This window comes from Aptenodytes forsteri, unplaced genomic scaffold (genome assembly GCF_000699145.1).
Source record: "Aptenodytes forsteri isolate BGI_AS27 unplaced genomic scaffold, ASM69914v1 Scaffold184, whole genome shotgun sequence".
NCBI classification, from domain to species: domain Eukaryota; kingdom Metazoa; phylum Chordata; class Aves; order Sphenisciformes; family Spheniscidae; genus Aptenodytes; species Aptenodytes forsteri.
In genome coordinates this window covers 2,981,153-2,999,934 of record NW_008796078.1, presented here as the reverse complement: position 1 = coordinate 2,999,934, position 18,782 = coordinate 2,981,153, and the positions used below count along the sequence as shown (strand labels likewise).

At 38.2% G+C, this 18,782-nt stretch overlaps 1 protein-coding gene across 1 annotated transcript in view; it reads left to right on the top strand.

Moving 5' to 3' along the window:
• The window catches only part of GK5 (glycerol kinase 5 (putative)), a 34,226-nt gene that overhangs the window by 5,957 nt on the left and 9,487 nt on the right, over window positions 1-18,782 (top strand). Inside the window, exons 3-14 of the mRNA XM_009286726.2 lie at window positions 548-748; window positions 1,049-1,142; window positions 4,240-4,315; window positions 4,741-4,834; window positions 5,802-5,933; window positions 7,580-7,653; window positions 8,351-8,414; window positions 8,503-8,576; window positions 8,905-8,965; window positions 10,143-10,269; window positions 13,539-13,643; window positions 16,277-16,362. Coding sequence (XP_009285001.1) covers window positions 548-748; window positions 1,049-1,142; window positions 4,240-4,315; window positions 4,741-4,834; window positions 5,802-5,933; window positions 7,580-7,653; window positions 8,351-8,414; window positions 8,503-8,576; window positions 8,905-8,965; window positions 10,143-10,269; window positions 13,539-13,643; window positions 16,277-16,362 — 1,188 coding nt within the window. The remainder of the gene's footprint in view (window positions 1-547; window positions 749-1,048; window positions 1,143-4,239; window positions 4,316-4,740; window positions 4,835-5,801; window positions 5,934-7,579; window positions 7,654-8,350; window positions 8,415-8,502; window positions 8,577-8,904; window positions 8,966-10,142; window positions 10,270-13,538; window positions 13,644-16,276; window positions 16,363-18,782) is intronic.

Below are 18,782 nucleotides of genomic sequence, written 5' to 3'. Positions count from 1 at the left end.
CCCCGAGTGCCGGGCGGTTTTGCCCTGCGGCTCTCCAGGTCCCTCACCCGTGCGGCGTCCCGGGGAGGCGGCGGGTTGCCCAGGCGGGGCGCGGGTCGGGGCTCGGCATGGGAAGCGTTCACAGGTGCTCGCCCAGCTTGGCTTTCCCCGGTGCGCGGGCATCCCCTGAGCCGGGTCGGATGGGGACGTCTTCCCGAGGGCCCTCAGACCAGCCTGGGCGAAACGAAACCCCCCACCCGGCTGGGAGCCCCACGGGGATAACACCATTGCGCTCGCCCCCTTACCTCTCAGCGTTTGCTCCCGCCCACCTTTCCCTGTTGCCTTTGCTTTAGTCGCTTATCGACTAATCCCTCTCCAAACAAAACGGCTTTTGTTAGTAGGGCATAGCTGAGACTTGCGTAGGACTTGAGTTTACACACGTCCCGTTATGTAACAGCGCTGTGTAAAAGTGTTAACTTTGGAGTGTGAATTTCAGGCTCCTTTTGGTTTGCATGGCTCGTGATTTTGGGATCAAGACGATCTCTGGAATTAACTTTTTTATTGTTAGCTATTGCAACGAAAAGATGGCAGTGAGGAGAAGTGTAAGAAATCCGATGGATTTTCGGAGGTGGAAGGGGATGTTCTCAGTGGAGCTGACCCTCCCTCTCGTTGGAAGCCCATCTGGTGCGTGATCCCTGGCCTGCTGTGCCGCGCTGCTACTGAGCTGCTCGGAGGCATCGATGTCCGAGTTCAGCAGCAGAGCCAAAAGGCTCTCTGAGAAACCTAGTTTCCAGTTTGGAACCCCGAAAGGGGTTTACAGGCTCCCCAGTTCCTGAGGGTTTGGGCTTCTTTATTCCCTCTGAACCGAGGAGGTCTTCTAGAGATCACACACCCACATCCAACCATGTTTTAAAAGTGAGAAACGCTGTTGTTTCTCTTCTTGCAGTTGATTCAGAAAATTAAGAACAAAAAAAAAAGCAAACCCAAATGTGTTTGCACAAACTTTCACAAGAATGCTGGTTTCTGTGAATGAGAGATCATAACAATGCTGTGTGTCTTTCATGAACAGGTGGAATCACTTTATCCTCGTCCTGGCTGGGTCGAATTAGATCCTGAAGTGCTGTGGAATCAGTTTGTTGGTGTAGTAAAAGAGGCTGTACAAGGTAATGGCTTATAAAGGTTGAGAAGTTAATTATTCATTAAAATTAGTAAAGTTAGTTAATTAGATAATAAGAGATCTTTATTTTTAAAAAGTACTGAAAATTCATCACTGAGTAACAGGTCTACAACATGCTTTAAGGCCTGTTCAATTGTTATGTAAAATAGGACACTTCAATCACTTTCTGTCTTTTAGTGAGGCCAGATTAGGTTTGAAGTAGAACCAGAAGGAGCGTGCATACTCGATTTACGTGTCGGTGACAGCGCCTTGTTGCTCTAGCTTTTTGTATATGTATCCTTCCCCAGTGTCTGTCCTCCTTCCTCCAGATGCCTCTGTGTACGAACAGAGGGTAGGCTTGTTTCCCCTTCCGATTCCCCATTATTCTACTGCTGCTTTGTGTGTGCGTATGAGTGTACGAGAATGAAAGCAGGATGCTGCATAGTTATGCTCGCTCGATTACAACCTGATGTTCCCGCTTTCCCCATTCAAACTACAAACAGTTCTTACCATCCGATTTCTGTATTACTGTTCTTTTCTATTTGTACTTTAGCCTAAAATTTCCTAGTACTCCACGCGCTAAACACGCACAACTCCCTTTTCTGCCAAACTTCTGAAGTTTTTTTCCCCCCTCCCTTTTCTGGATTCCGCTCTAACTGCACGCTTACTCTCTACAGCTCCCACAGCTTTCCCATTATACCAGCTCCAGCATTCTGCGATCCGGCATGGATCACCTTCTGTGCCACGCTGATGCCGTGGACCTGTCGGCTGTACCCCAGCTCACTTTCTCACAGTGCCCCAGCCTCCTTGTCATGTGTGTGTGCGTCATACTCTCTTTCAGTGCCTAAAGTTCTTCCTGTTCAGCCCCTCTTGCAGTTTGGTCTCCAAGTGTTGCTCTGCCTCCAAGCCAAAACTGCTCGTCTCTTCCTTTGGAAGGCAGCCTAGGGGACAGGGGAAGTAACCATTACCAGGTGTAAGCTGCAGCTGATTATTTTACGCTCTTGTTCTGTTTTCTCAGCAGCCACAACTGTTCTGTCACAAGAACAGCAATTCCACCTCAACCCCTAACGGCCTTACTAGCTTCCTCCACTCCCATTCTGTGGGGCAAATCTCGGAAGCAAGATTTTTTCAGCTGGTTTTAAAAGGGGAAGCTTTTCTTGTGGCCAAGCTGTGTGCACTGTCAGCAAGTCATTTTTAAGTAGTTGTGTAATGTAAGTGAGCATAAGCCCACGCTGCTGTCAAAAGAAGCAGTCCACCCTCCTTTTTTACAGGGTTGTTTCAAGTCCAGAGCAGTTTCCTGAGTCAACTTGCTGTGCAGTTGTTTATGCCAGCAGAGCTTCACAAATATTTGTGCCAGCACAAGAGAGGGTGTGGTACCAGGGGCAGGAATGACTGTCTGGAAGCAGAAAGAAGGCATAGGAGCACTTCAATTTACAGGGCTTGTGCAGCTAAAACATGTGATTCCATGCGCGGGTGGATGAGCTGATGTAGTTCAGTACTACCTAAAGGTGGAAACTGCTTCTGGATGGTCCCACCCCTATCTTGCACTCTGGTACTCGTTCAACCATTCCAGGAGACAGCTTAGCTCACCAGCTTAGCTGAAAAGTATCTGTGCTTTGTCTTCTGTTTTGTTTTTCTCTTTAATGGCAGTTAGCTCTACTCTCTTTGGGGTCTAGAGAGCATGATAGTTGTCACAGGGAAAAGTGGTGGGAGTTTGCAGCCTGTGGAGATGGGGAGGAGTAAGACATGCCACTCTAATCCGCAGTGAGCTGTGGCAGTACTAGTATGGCTTTGCCTTCAGTTTAGACCCAGCTGCTACTGAAAAAAGAAATACTGCTGTTCCCAAGCCACCCACTCCCAGGTCCTCCTCCCGTATGCTCCCACTACCAGCAGCACTTGTGCAGGCAGTTGGAGCAGGTAGCCTTGCGAAAGCACTGATTTAATTTTCAGCTGATGGAGGGCCTTGATACCACTGCCTGCGTGAATGCAAGGACCAGTGTAAGGGAAGGCGCCGAAGCACATGTAGAGGTCGGCGGAGCAAGACATGTCCTTTCTCTATGAAACCCCTTCTGTAATTGTCACTCAGAGGCTGTCGGTTGTAGAGTCTGCAGTATACGCTTACGCAAATGAGTAACTTTGCACATGAAAGTTAACATAAGAACATGTATGAGCAGGACCTCCTTAACCTGTGATTTGTTCAAGTAGTGGGACTGAGAGCCCTTCAGAGTTAACAGTGCTTTGGACAAAATCATTTAAGTGGAACTTCTTAATGTATATTTTTTTCACATAATTTTGCTTCTGGAAGCACGCATGGAGGCACTTGGGAAGCTGACCAGAGTTGCTTTGAAAATAGCTGTGGACATATTTAATTATTTACAGTTATATATATTAGAAAAAATGTTCTGTAACAGTTACTTGAAGGTAAGGTTTAACAGCAAAATTGCTATATACCCAAATGTACATTTTCATACTTCTGAATTTGAAGTACACTTTGTTGCATTCAGTGATATGTGGTTTAAGCAAATTTGTTCGTAGGAATTTTGAAAGATTGCTTAAGGAATATAATATTTAAGGTGAAGACACGTCATTATTAAAGTGATGCAAAAAATCATGGCTTATTGACATTAATCTCTTTGCTGCCTACAGAATCAATCTAGTTTTGTTTCTTTATGGAATTTCTTTCCATAAGTTTGTAAAGGTACTTACTCCTTCTGTTTGTGTGTTTGTTCACATTCACCCCTGTGAAATGCCGGTTTTAATTGATTATATAGGCATATGTAACCTGCCTGCCTGTCTCTGGGACCGTTCTAGTAAAGTATCAACAGGCCTTTCAGAAGGTGGAAAGGGTCAGTGTGCCACAACTGCTTTTGTAAAATACATGGGTTTATTCAGCTGGTTCGGAATCAGTTGGTCTGACTCAGAGTTTGCTGATATTTCACTGCTCTAGCCGCTTAGTTGGCCAGTCTGTAGAGATTTATATTCTCTTAAATTACTAATTTCCTAAGTATTCCATAGGTCTTATAGTTATATTGGAAAATATATTGTGGTTTTGTTTGTTTCTTCAAATAAATGCTTTTTTTGTGTGGTTTATTTTTGTTTTTTAGCTGCGGGACTTCACATGAGGCAAATTGCTGGTCTTGGCATCTCAACGCAGAGAGCAACTTTCATTACATGGCACAAGTGTGTATATTGTGTGTTGTTTAAAATGAATTTGTATTCATAGAAGCAGATTGTAGAAATGTTGAACTCAGTCAAGTCACAACCTGAAAGCAGCAAATGTCAGTCACTCATGTTCTCTTGCGTTTGCAGAGCCACACCTTACAGCAGTTCAGAACGGTTTATAAGTGTATGTCATTTTTGTTTTGTTCTTAGTAGTTTGGAAGAGGTGAATACATATGTATTTTTTAATTCTGGTGAGAAGCCTCACACTCAAAATGTCCACATGCCTATTACTAATTCCTCGAATCCACGAGGAGGATACGCACTTATTTTAGGAATTGACCTAGTGTTAAGTGTCCTGACTGGAAATGGTGATTGATGTTGAATTTTTTGGGCAGTGTATGTTCTGTAGTTTTAAATGGGAATGTTCGAATACTGTTTTTCAGGAGGACAGGGAAACCTTTTCATAATTTCATAAGTTGGCAAGACTTAAGAAGTATTGAACTTGTGAATTCCTGGAATAAGTCCCTTCTGCTGAAGGTAAAACTGTGACAAGCTAGGTACTGCTTGGACATATTAGAACTGTTTCATTTTTATGAAGAGTGAGGGCAACATACAAAATACTGCACGTGTCCTGTTAACATGTTAATATGATGTGCTGTAGCCTAAAAACATATAACTGAGCAAGATTAGCATGGACAATAGTACCAAGAAAAAATGCAGTACTGATAGCCTGAAGGTAATTAATTATGGGAAAAGATATCTGTAGGTCTAGCACACATTTTGTTACTTTTTAGTCTCTTTGTTGTATTAAAATGTTGCCTGTTAACACTGCTACAGCATAATTTTTGGGTGTAGATAGTTCTTGGTTGGCAGCGTTTTGGGTTTTTTGTTTGGTTTTTTTAATGTACTCTTTGCTCAGATTATCTATGGAAGGTACATTTTATGCTGCTTATGGCTTGTGCTTCATAGTTTTGGAAGAGAAAGATTTGCTCTAAGTGGAAAAACTGAAGTTGCTTTTCCTGTAAGTGGAAACTAACTAGCACACTCACAATAAGAAGTTAAATTCTTGGTTTTGCCACTGATTTCTTTTGTGAATGGAAACTTGATTAATGATTAAATTCTGGTTAATCTCGTAAAACCTGATCGAGCCTGTCTACTGTAGGAGAACTTTCACTGGAGTAACAGCATGTGACGCTGTCACCCACATCGCGCATTGTGCTCATATAGGTGACCTGTCTTCGTAATGCAGCGCAGTCTCTAGCAGCGTGCCAGCAGAAGTCAGTAAAACAGACTTGCTGAGTGCAGCTGCTCTTTCCTGTGGTATTTGTTGTGGGAAGGCTACCTGTTGAAGTCCTGTGTAAGGATTCTCTAACAGAATTTTAGCTTTCTGAATCTAATCTCGCGTCAGCAGCTTTCATCTGTGTTGTCATCCTTTAAAGATAATTGATCAGAAACCTTTAAAGGGAGAGATTAAAAATTAAGTAACTGTTTTCTTTTGAAACAGGTAGTCCATGTTATTTTTACAGTGCTTCATTTCTTGACTGGGAATGATCGATATTTGGCACCAAGTTTTCTTACTTTTTCAACACAACAAACTTCTATGAAGTTGTCATGGGTTTTTAAAAACATACATGAGGTAAGCTGGAAAGGGAAAAATAATAGCTTTCTTAAGTCATAATAATGGCTAGTGACTTAGGTTGGTTGTAACCTCTTCAGTTTTGTCTTGCTTGTTCTTTTCCTCAAAAGAACCAGAATGAAAGACTTTTATCTGTGTTAATGTTCAAGCCTGCCTACGTTTTGTCTTGCTTGTTCTTTTCCTCAAAAGAACCAGAATGAAAGACTTTTATCTGTGTTAATGTTCAAAGCCTGCCTACCAAAATATCTACTCATGTTTATACAACTTTTTCCTCTGATTCTGGAAATGTGTAGTAGTAAAAAGTTTTCTTCATACATAAGAAACATAATAAAATAGCCTTATTTTACTTCATATAATTATACAGCTAGTAATTGTACTTCGTTTTAAAGTTGTTTGCACTCTGGTTTTGCCTGACAATTGTATTTATTTTCAACTGGCACTCTTATCTTTCCACTCTGCATTATTCAGCGTTTACAGTTTCACAAATAATATCATACTGAACAATCAAACACTGCAATTTATTTTGCTTTTTGTTGTAGTGTAAATTGGAAACTACAGGTAAAATAAGTTGTGCTGGAATAATCTAATGGACTAGTGAGCACTGAGCTATTTGTTACTGTATTCTTTGCTCTAATCCTTACCATTTTCCTTGTTTCTTCCCATTGTATTTATTGCTTCAGTCATCTTACTTTCTATGTTAATTTTCAAGTTATTTTTGAAGAAAATGGTTATCATCAATTTTCTACCCTGTGTAAAGAAACCCTGAAATCTTGTCTGGTTTTGTCTGGTATTTTCTGTCACAAAACTAACTATTGAGAAGGTCAAGTATAATTTTTTACTGGCATGTTTTGGCTGGACCTGTTGAAAATGTGAGGTGTGAATTTGGAGGATTATAGAATTGAAGGTTATGCAGCTGCTGAGTTTTCAGTGAGATGAACGTTCTCCCACATTTTGTCAGGCACTGATACTTAAAACGTGATTATCAAACCAAGAAGCTCAAAAATTCATGGCTTTTAGTTACAGAGAATAATGTATACAGTCATGTTTTGAGTGAACTAGTTTGTGTGTTCTTTCTCTGAATTCTGTAGTTGTATACAGTATCAGTTAGTAGAAATTGGATGAAACCTGAATTTCCCATTTTAAAGGGGAAAAAAATCCCAAGGAAAGTAACATTTTGAACTCTTTACAGCCATCATAAACCAGAAAATGATGGCTCTGTCTTTATTGTTCTCAAGCATATATTTAAAAATACACTTATTTCTTACATTTCTGTTAATTTTTTATTTAAGTGCAGTATGCAGGACCTTGTTTTCTTTATTCACCACTCCTTCACCGCTGTTATAATTGTGGCTATAAAGTTTCCCATCTTAAGGCTCCGATGCCACCGCAGTAGAAGATTAATTGATTTTCTTTCTTTAGCAGCAACTGTAAGAAACTGTGGGTATTCTCTTTTAGGAGCATGAACTGTAGGATAACGTTACTTATATAGCCAATTTGCCCTTTTTTAGAAGAAATACTGGCAGAGACTTATTTTCTGGGGATGTTATCATTAACCATGAAGAAAATGAGAAAAGGAATCAGGAAATATGTTCCTCTTTATTGTACCCAGTTGTAAATACTTTTTTTGTATGTATATTTGTTCCCAGGCTGAAGAAGCTGCCAAAAAAAATAACTGCTGCTTTGGAACAGTTGACACGTGGTTACTGTATAGATTGACTAAATAGATTGACTAAAGGTGAATTTTACAGTTCCTCTTAAATATTAATAAAATATACTGGAATCTAAGTACTGATGTTCATGACTGTCATTGATATTTCCTAGAATTCAAATACTTTTTTGACCATTTGTGCTTTTTTTATAATTGATGAGTATTGTAATATATTTACTGTTTAAAAAAAATAACTTCTGAATTAACTATTCCTTGGGCCTGCCTGGAAGGGCAGTCAGAAAGGGAAATAATTATTCATTGTAATCAACCTTTTAAGCATTTAAGATTTAAAGAGGACTACCAGAACTAATTGGCCTTGATTATTTTTACAGAAAAATACCCATGAAAGAAAAAGAACAAAGAATTGTTACAAATGTGGAAGAATTACAAGTTTCTGTCCTGAGGGCTAATGCCTGAGCAATTGGATAGATTATGACAGACAGTGATGCAGTCAGTGTTTACATGTTGTCAAAAGTACCGGCTCTCTTCTAGCCAGTTTCATGAGGGTAAAATAAGGTAATTAATAGATACACATTACAGTGAGCGCCAGGTAAAGTTTGTGTGCTCGTTTGTATCATTATGACTTTGCCTATAGACACTCAGTTTATGTTCCATGGGAGCCACCGAGATGTTTAAAGAAAAAGTATGTTTAAAATGACTCTTAAGTATTTGGATATCTGAAATCTTACTTTGTTCTTTTTTTCACGGTAGGTTCCGTGTATGCTACAGATTACTCAAATGCCAGTGCCACAGGCGTTTTTGAGCCCTTTATGGTATGTGCTGTTCCGAAAAAATGTTGTTGCTGTTTATTGTGCTTCTGAGAGAGTTGCTGACATTTTTACTTTTTCCATATTATTTCAGAAATGTTGGAATCCTACTTTGTGTAATTTACTTTCTATTCCGATGTCTATTTATCCTCCAGTGAAAGACACAAGGTAACTATGAAGGCATATTTAAAAGAATATGATACTTGTTAAATTAATTGCCTTTAGAAAAATACTACATAATCTGCACAGGCAAAGTAATATACACAAAAAAATTAAATTCTTTTTCTCTGCAGATGTACTTTTTTAACACTACATCCAAAACTTTATTTTTATTATCAGTATTTCTTAAAGTGATAGTTTTAATGCTTTCTTTAAAATAAATCGGTAGCGTTACTTTTCATATGTGATGCAGACCCAGGCCTTATATATCTAGATTTCATTGTAACAAAAAGGTCAGTTTAGTGTTGTGATGTTTCTCCATAACATTTATTTTAAGCTTCAACTTCGGATCAGCTGACTCTGAAATATTTGGGGTACCTATTCCAATAATGGCAGTGGTGAGTGAAAATGTTGTCTTACTTAAATCTGTGTATTTGTACCTATATTCTTTTTATCTAGCTTTGATTTAATACTTGCTTGTTTAGTAAGTATTCTCTATTCCTTCTCTATGACTTAACTACAGTAAAATTGGTTGTTGAATTTTTCTACAAAAACTCAGTTTACAACTTTAGGGGGAAAGGAAGAGAGAGGAATGGGAAGGAATTTCTAGAGGTTGAGGTCCATTAAGGTTAGATGACCAAATGATTAAGCACTGAACGTAGGACTTAACAGAGCTGGGTTCTGCTCTAAGCTCTGGTAATGTCTCTCTCGCTGGCTTAGATCAGTTGTTCTAGAATCAGTTGTTCTAGATAAAGTTGTACAATGTACATCCTGGCTTGACTTCAGTAAGACCCTACACAAATGTAAGAGTGTTTGTTAATAGATCCACTTGTGGTACCTTTTATTTCTTTTTTTCCCTAAAAATAAATGGAGAATAACTTGTTCTTGCCTCAGTAGTTAGGATTTGGGTAAGAAAAACCCATTATTCTTGTAAAGTGATGACTTGTAGAAAAATCGGCTTGAATTGAGCTAAATGGAAAAAATGTCATCTATCCAACATGAATTTCTCTTGCTATTTTTAAAGAATTGTAGACTCAATTTATCTGTAAATTTACTGTTTCACCAAGGCACAAACATAAGTAAATACATTTAATAACCATCATCATTGTTGAAAAATTGAGCATGGAATAATTTGGTACAGGAGGGGTAGCAGGGAAAAAGGAAGGTGAGATCTCAAAACGTCAACTTTCTATTTGGGAGAAGAGGAGTTCAAGCCAACCTACTCTGTTCTGCTCCCTGGCATTGCGAATGCCCCGTTTATCCTCGTCAAATACTAAAACATAAAATATTTCTTCTGTTTTCGTAACACATTTCTCAGTGTTGCAAGCAATATTACAGACGTTCACGTTGTGTCCAAACCTGGTGTAATTTGATTCTAGTGATAAATCTGACTGTTGGAATGGCCTGCAAAGACTTAAGGAATTGTATGTGAGTCCTCCCTTAATGCTCAGTTCCTTTCTGAATGGTTATTTGTATTCAGGACTCCGAAGTGTTTGCATTGGTACTTTAAAATCCAGCAGCATTGTAGGCTGGTAGTTAATAGCTAACTTGTATTTGTTTTTGTTGGTACGGCAGGTAGCTGATCAGCAGTCAGCCATGTTTGGAGAATGCTGCTTTCACCCAGGAGATGTTAAACTGACGATGGGAACAGGTTGTTTTTGGAATGTGAATACTGGAGAGCATCTCTTTGCATCACGGAGAGGTAAGCTAGTGAAATTTTAGAGTATTTTACGTTACTTGACAGCTGTTAATGATGAGGGTACCAAAAGGGATAAAACAGGGCTATGCTTTTCCTTCTGTCTTCAGCTGTAGAAAAAGAGCTTGAAAGTGTTTTCAGAACAGAAGACTGGAAATTTTTAATTAGAAATGTAGATCTTGGTTATCCTGAAATATGCTTCTCAAGAACAGAATTTAAGTAACATCACTAATAATTATGTCTGCTACCTGCATCCCTCCTCTTTTTTTTTTTTTCTTTTCTCTTCACCTGTTCTTGATAGCAGTATTATACAGTACAGGAATGGAGAAAAAGGGGATTGGTCCTCTGGCTTCTCACATCAAAATGTTCCAGTGGGTCGCTGTAAGTTCCTCCTCTTGAGCCCTTGTGCTTGGAAGTACCTGCAGTGAGAAAATGCAGGATTAGCAATTATTAGTTTTCTTGTAAAATACTAGAAATGGGCTCCCCAATGTGTTTCTAGTGTTTAAAACTTTATCGTTCTGAACATCTGTGGTCTGTCAAGCTTGTTAATTTGTCATAGGTGGCTATTTGTCAAGAGAGCAACAGGCGATACTGAAGTAAATTTGCCTGTGCAGTCTCTCTCTGTCTGTCATATTTTTAAACAGTTGCTAATTTCAGGAAGCCTACAATTAAAATGGGATGGGTGGGGCTGAGGAGGAGGACAGCAGTGTGCTAAGGAGACTTTTACCAGCTAAAGTCTGGAAGGACCTTGGCAAATACAGGAGATGTGTCAGAACTTAATAGCACGGACACTGAATTCCCTATGAATGCAAATGCTTTTTAGGCTGATTAATGATGTCATTACGATGATACTTTTACTTAAGAAATCAGATGTATGTAGTCTGTGGAAATGTAATAGCAAAAACATACTGTAAGGCTTTTCCATTTTGTTTTCTTTTAAGAAAATATATGGCTATTGTGATCTGATAGGAGTTAAGGCACTGCTGTGAAACTTTTACTGCTTTAGGCTGTTACTTACGTTAAAAATTATTTTCCCTATGTTCTTTGGCTGTCGTGTGGTATGGTTAGTAAGACAAGTTAGGTACCTAGCTTTCTCAGTGCCCTGGGCATGAAATGTAACGTGTTCAATTTTTAAAGTTGACATATGTATTTAAGACTGCAAGTTGAATCCCTGCAGCATCCTTGTGCAAGCTATTCATTAGCTGCTGTTCTAGTTTCTGATCTACATTTAGTTGCTATATATGACAGTTTAAAAAAAAAAAAGTTCCTTTGAGAACAGCACTTCTCAACAATTCAATGATGGAAACGTTGTGTAGATTTTAAATCTACCTCTCTGGCAGTCTGATAGTTCTTAGTAACTGTGGTCATGCCAAGTGCCATGTTGATCTGTTCCCTAGAGATAGATTATCTTACACCACTGGAGATTCTGGTGTGAGCATCTTTAGGAAGGCTACCTGCTGGACTTCTCTGTCCCTATTTAGCTGTCCTTCTCTAGGACTTTTGGCTCAAGGAATTGTTTGGTCTTGCTGCTTTGCAGCTTCACCTTTGGTAGAAAATAAAGATTGGAAGGGAGACCTGCACCAAGGGTCTGGAGACATGCATATCACCTTTTCCTTTCAAGAGACAAATATAAACTTTAATCTGAATAGCTACTGCTAATTGTTTTCCCTTGTAAGCACCAGAGTGCCTCCAGCACTAACCAAGTAACTAGTGCTACCACGCCACTCTTTTGGACATAGGCAAGCAAACTGGAGACGATTCTGTGAGAGACACTTGTGTATCAGCAAAGTCACCTTGAGAAAATAGAGAGAATCCCTAGATCCTTCTGATGCTTTTCTGGTCCTGTGGTTATTTGGACTCATTTACCTTTGTTGCATTACCCGTGACCTCTGAGTCCTGAGCAGGGTCCCGTAAGGTCTGGGTGCTTTCTTCACTCCAACAGTTACAGTACTTGGGTTGGGTGAAGTTTTTATTGCAGTGGCCACTGAATGCTCAGGTTCTTACCGAGTGACCTGAAAAACCATTTGTCCAGCTGCAGTGCTGGAGAACATACACTGTTCAGCTAGGTAACAAAGTCTTTGATTTAGCATTAAAAGCAGTACTCTGCAGGAGTTTTGTGCTATGTCCTTACTAATACAGATATCAGACAAGAAGGTCTTTGCATTCACGTGGACAGTTTTAAGTAGTATGTCTCCCTTTTCTTTGTTAAGGTTTCAACATGGGGGGCAAAGGGGAGAACAAATCATCAGGTTTATCCTCATTATTGGCTGTTTATTTCTAATGTAATAGTATGTTCAAGCAGACAGCTCTTTGAAAATGCTGTACTGTGTTTTCAAAGAAACTAACAGTGTTTGCCCTATGTATTTCTGCCTTTCTTCTGAGATAAGGAAAAAAATATTTCGAAGTCATTGAAATTTTTTTTGAGTCACTGTGAAGCCAAAACTATTTGGTGGAAATCATAACTTCCTGCAAATCCCATCATGTAAACCATAGAAGTGCTAATCTTTCACAGTTATAGACAAAGTATGTCACCAGATATTTTTAATGAGTTTGGATGTTTCTTTTGTTGTTTATATTAGGCAAACATACTGGTAAAATGCTATAGTTAACTGGCAGTAGCCTTTGTTGGGGACAAGATTGGGCAAATTGTGAAACTTGCTTTCTTTTTTTGCTTTCGATGTGAGGAAGCATTGCGTATTGAAAAAGGAATAAAAAGTATATCACTTTCATCCTCTTTTATGAATAAGATCTATGTTCTAAGTTTGTGTTGCCTTTTTTGTTTTGTGTATATGTCTGTTTTAGTATTAGTGCTTCCCATCTGAAAGCCCAGCCTTCATGTTTTATGTTTTGGGGAAGTAAATTCAGACTTTTTAGAAACCATTGGGGAAAATTAGATAGATTGAAAATAAATAGGAAAACACTGATAAATTTTTAAGTCTACACAATCTCTTCTCATTTAAAAAAAAAAGTAGGTGCAGATAGCTCTTCTCTTTAGCTTAAGGGGGGGGTGTTGTAATTTGATAGTGAATTTTTTTTTTTAGGTTAACTTTGGTTTAACAAACTGTTGTTCGAGTCCCTTGTAATTTCATCACTAAATTTTAAACAATATGTTTAACCTCTATTAGTACTTTTTTTTTAGCTTGATTTCTGCAAAGGAATTGAATAAAAACTACTTCTTTTTAGTTGGGTTTATTGTGGGGCGTGCTTGTATATGTTTTTCTGGAAACATTTAATTTAACTAGGTGTTTTGTTTTGTTTCTTGGAAAATAATTAAGGTCTGTATCCACTGATTGGTTGGAAGATTGGGGAAGAAGTTGTTTACTTAACTGAAGGCTGTCTTTCAGACATTGGCACTGCCATAAAATGGGCTCAGGATATAAGTAAGTAGTTCTTTAATTTTATAGAGGGTAAGATACATTACTACTTAAGAAACTGTTTTATGGGTTTTAGTTATGTTATTGGGCTTGGTTTTATTATCCATAATTGAAGAAACTAGACTACACGTTTTGGACAGCGGAAAATGCACAGTCTCGTTAGTAGGGCTGAGTGTATTTACTGCAGAGAGTTTGGTTTGCACAATCATCTCCCCATTCAGACTCTGCCTCTCAGACCCTCCTACCTATGTAGGCTTTTATTTTCCTGAAACATTTTACTCCTCACTTGCTTTCTCTTGAGCATGACGAACTTCCTGATGCCTTTTTTTTTTGTTTTTTTAACCTGGTATCCAGACTTGAATAGAAATGGTGTAAAGGAGACCTGTCTAAAGTTAGATGTGTGCTGTTTTAGGGTATTTGGACTTGAATTTTCAGTTGAGGAGAAGCACAGAAATTGACTACTGATGAAGTCTAGGTAGCATGATTGTAAATGCAATATTCCACAAACAGTTGCTGTAATGCTTTTGAGAGATCTCTAGCTGTACATCTCAGAATTAATAACAGGCTATATGAAAATAAAGTGAAGAACTTTATTTTAAAAGTAACGGTGTTGTGTGTGTTGCTTCACATAGAAGTAATGTGCCTTTTGGATGTGACTATTATGTAATGAAGAGACTTGTGTTCCACATTTATAAGACTAAGGAAAATACTAGCTCTATAGTAGTTGATGTTCAAAACCACTGATTTTTTATAGGACAACTTTTCTGAGTGTTCTAATAAACTATTTACTTGGTTTATGTAGAAATTTAGTACACCTTTACTAGGGTGCAAAAAAGGAATTGGTGTCTCAAACTTTGGATTATCTAGGAAAGGTTTTCCTGAAGCTTACCACAAAATTCCGTATTTCTTGAAGTTGTCAACTTCTGCTGCATATGTGCATATACATGCTCGTGAATGTGCCCTTAAGGATTAAATGTGACTCAGATTGGTCCTCAGCTCTTCATCATTCAACATTTGACTGAGCCTAGAGAATAACAGCCTCTAGTCTTTTGAGGAAATTACTCAATTCAATACACAGTTCAGTGCTGCAGATACAATATCAGGGGTACATATATAAGCTTGCTACTTCAAATTCTATACTTAAAATGGATACTTAACCATATAGAACTTATCCATACTTAAAATGGATATTATTGGTATATGCAGAGCAATAGCATAAAGGATTTTTAGCTAGCCAGGAGTGAAATGGACGTGACCTACAGTTGTTACCACAGGCAAAAATTGAGGAAGTTTTAGAGAGAGAGAAAAAAATAGGCATGCTGCTATAAACTCTCTAGTAAGTAAGACCTTTATTTTCTGGAAATACAATTACAGAGAAGCAGAATTCAGAAACTTTTACCAGCTTTACGAATAAAGAGAAGGGTAAAACTTTTGCTCTACAGAAGGAATTGGGCCAAAACAAGGTAAGCTAATGGCCTCAGTAAGGATGGTGAGGCTCAACATGGATGAAGATGAGACATATAATAGCGGTAAAGGTTTGGAAATAGGAATTTCTGCAGCAAGACAATTTAATGGGCTTCTTTTAGTGGGATCAGATCACTTCTAAGAATTTTGAAAAAGTAGTATGTGGAATTTCAAGGTGAAGTCAATCTTACTTAATTTTTTCATTTTCTCTCCTGACATAGAGGTACTCTATATAGTTCACTAATAGCAAATACAACAAGAAGGAAAAGGTGTGACTTAGGCTTTATTAGTCTGGGCACAGTAGACTCCAAAGCTTTTAAACAAATGTATGAAGGTTACAAAGGTAAATTGAAACTCCTGGTAAGTTACCAAGATGGGTTTTTCAAAGATAAATTGAGCTAGATTAACCTAATTTATCTTTGATAGGAAAATTTACTTTTTAGACAAGAAAAAGCAATAGCTCTCATTTACAGGAGACCTCTAGTCTTCTGTCAAAACATGTTATGTGGCCATATAAGGACATTATTAGTTAAAAGTACAGAAGATGGGTTTTAGTACAAGAACTGGATGTGGGTAAAGAACAAGCTAAAGAGGGATGTCTGTAAAGTTGTGAAAGGAGACATCCAGCTAGACAAAGAATAAAAGTAGTGTCTATCAAGGAGGTGTTATTAGGACCTACCTTATTTATATTTACGTGTCAGTCACTTGTAAAAATATTAAGGGTGCTGATAAAATATCATGGGTATTAAGGACTATGTCTGTAGTCATTTGGTGCTTGGGCTGACAATAACAACATCTTTGGGGGGAAAAAACATTTATGTTTTGCAAATCTAGGTTTTTATCATACTGAGGGTGCCATTGTTAGCATTCTCAATTCCCATTTATGTCTGTTTGGAAAGCTAATGACCTCTTACAAGATGTGAAGATTAAAAGGCTATAGCATAACAGATATGAAAGGATCCTTTTGAATTTAGTCTTCATCTGAATAGGATTTTTTTTTTTTTTTAATGTGACTGATGGACATGAAATACAGGAGAAGCGATCGTTTCCCTTTGAACATGTAGTTCAAGAATATTACAAAAGGAAATAGTCTAACCCTGGATTTTTCTCTCTTTAGTAATATATGAAGAAATTGAAGTAAATAATAAAAGCATATGACTTATGCATCTTTACAGATCTTTTCACCAATGTAGATGAAACAGAAAAAATGGCACGGAGTATTGTTGATTCTCAAGGCGTTTGTTTTGTTCCAGGTTTTCAGGTAAAATTATTATTACTAATACAATTGAGAATGTATTTTTAATAACCCAGTTAAAATTTTAACTTTCACATGTTCAAATGTAGTAATTTATTCTGTATTATTTATTTGGTACTACCCAGGTTCTTATTCTCTGTCCCTCACCACAATGTATGAAGATCATTGTCATATGAGAATGCTTAAACACACCCCCATGAGAAAAACCCTACGAAATAGGGAAATTACTTCCATTTTGCAGATGGAGACCTGAGGGACAGATAAACTAAATGACTTGCCCACAGTAACTCAGGCAGTGCCTGCAGAGACAGAAACTGATCCCATAGCTTTTCTGCCTCAAGCAAAGCCTTCATTGAGACAATGCTTCTAAGCACTGTTCTAAAAGAATTAATTTTATTCTGCCTCTTTTCAAGATATAGGTTGCAATTCATCAGAACACTTAAACATACTTAAATATGAGCAAGATTGCAAGTCGTGCTGTTATGAAAAGCAAAGATAGTAATATTTAGACACTTCTTTGATATACAGATTTTAATCTGAATTAGATTTTTTTCCCTTTAAAATAGGGTTTGTGCCTTGTTGCTGAGCACAATGTGTATAGTAAGGAGTTCTTGGCATTTGTTCTCCACTTTAGTCCCCTCCATTTCCCAGTAGCTTGCTTTTACCTTCCTCTCTATTTGAGGAACTTCCTGCAATTACTTGATCCCCTCTGGGTAACAAGCTCTGGGTTCTTTCTACTTGCTTTCCATTATTGCTAGAGACTTATGTATCCTCATGTCTGTCCTCTCCACCTCTGATTCACGATCCCTCTTGAGTTTCATTACAGATGTGAGTTACTGTCCCTGTGCAGAGGCAGCAACAAGGGTGATATTGATACTGCAGTTCAGTCTAGCGTATTAGTCTAGATTGGAATTGATGGGAATTCCAGTTAATACATTACATTAAATGACAAATTGTGATAGCTGGGGAGTTGACATACTGCCTATTCAGCTACAGAGCAGTTGCTTCCAGTATGGGTTTGACGGTTGGTAATAATAGTTTGTAATTTATCACCACAAAATATGACAGAGCCGCAAGTCAGAGCTTGTAGACAAACCTTCATACAGAATGAAAATAAACAGGTTTTGCTACTGTAGCTGTTGCTAGCTTAAGGACTGTGCAGAGCCCCAAAACGTTTTCCTCTAGTTATGCCACTGTCCTGAGCAACATGAGATAATCTGACTAAAAGCACGCTTTCAGCAGCATGGCTGTTTCTACATTGTGGGTTTGTCAACATGAAAATATCCATGTCTCCACAAAACTTTGTTCTTCTAATCAGTGGTGTTGTCCAGGAGAAACTCAGTGGTGTAGCCCTGGTCTCCAAGTTGTTATTTGGAACATTAGCATTATAAACTGTATTGGACAGATGGGCCAGGCAAGATGAAGGGAAAGCTGTTGCTGTACTGTGGGGGTTGAGTAATGTCTGCCATCAGCTGGTTCTTTGATGTATAGACAACTGATGTTTGTGAACCTGTCAGGTGTTCAAAAGTTACTGTTACTCAAACAAAGAAGAGCCATTAAGATCAAGACAGTATTCTTTTTCTGCTCAAAAATCACCACCTTCTTTTTTCTCTTGGAAGTCTTAGGTAGTAATTTGTTAGTTTGAATACATACATTTTAGAGCTACATGGAATGTTTTTGAAAGCTCATCTTTCTGTGTGGGTCCAAAAGTGCATTTTATTTTGATCTTCATTGGTCTACCATACTTGGTTTGATCATTCCCAGGACTAGTTTTTTTCAAAAGAAACTTAACATCTTTAATCTTACCTTTGTGTGACTCCTGTATGTTAATGTAACAAGGCAAAGAAAATTTTCATTTCTTCTGCAGGTAGCCCAGCTACCTTCTCTCAAACAGCCGACCAAATCATTATATTTATTTTTAGGGGTATAAAGCTTGATTATGCTGAGATGTTTTCCATTTAGCATTTACTGTGAGTAATTGTGCTGTGAATAAGCAAATGTTGAGCCATGCCAAATTTCAATATTTGCAGACAGGAATCCTGAGGTAGACAAATGTTAGTCTGAATCTTTTTTGAACGTTTGATTCTATTAATATTCAAGTTCTAGAGATGTTGGTAAAACCTCTTTTTTGTTTGGTTGGTTTTTGTTTTGCTTTGTGGGTTTGTCTCCCCCTTGCTTTCTTGACACTGTCTCCAGAAGGAACCCCAGCTAGCTTCTTGGTAAACATTGATTCAGTCTCTTTTTCTCTAATTCTAATATTCCCAGTCCAAATTTAGAAGCTGTACTTAGAAAACTGAATGGTTTTCTCTTTAACTGTGACATCTGGTTACCACTAATAGTACCCACCAATGTGAATTTCTTTGCCTTTTAAAAGCCCTGCGTATTGCAGTGGAACATGCTTAGCTAGTGGACTCACAGGAACAGCA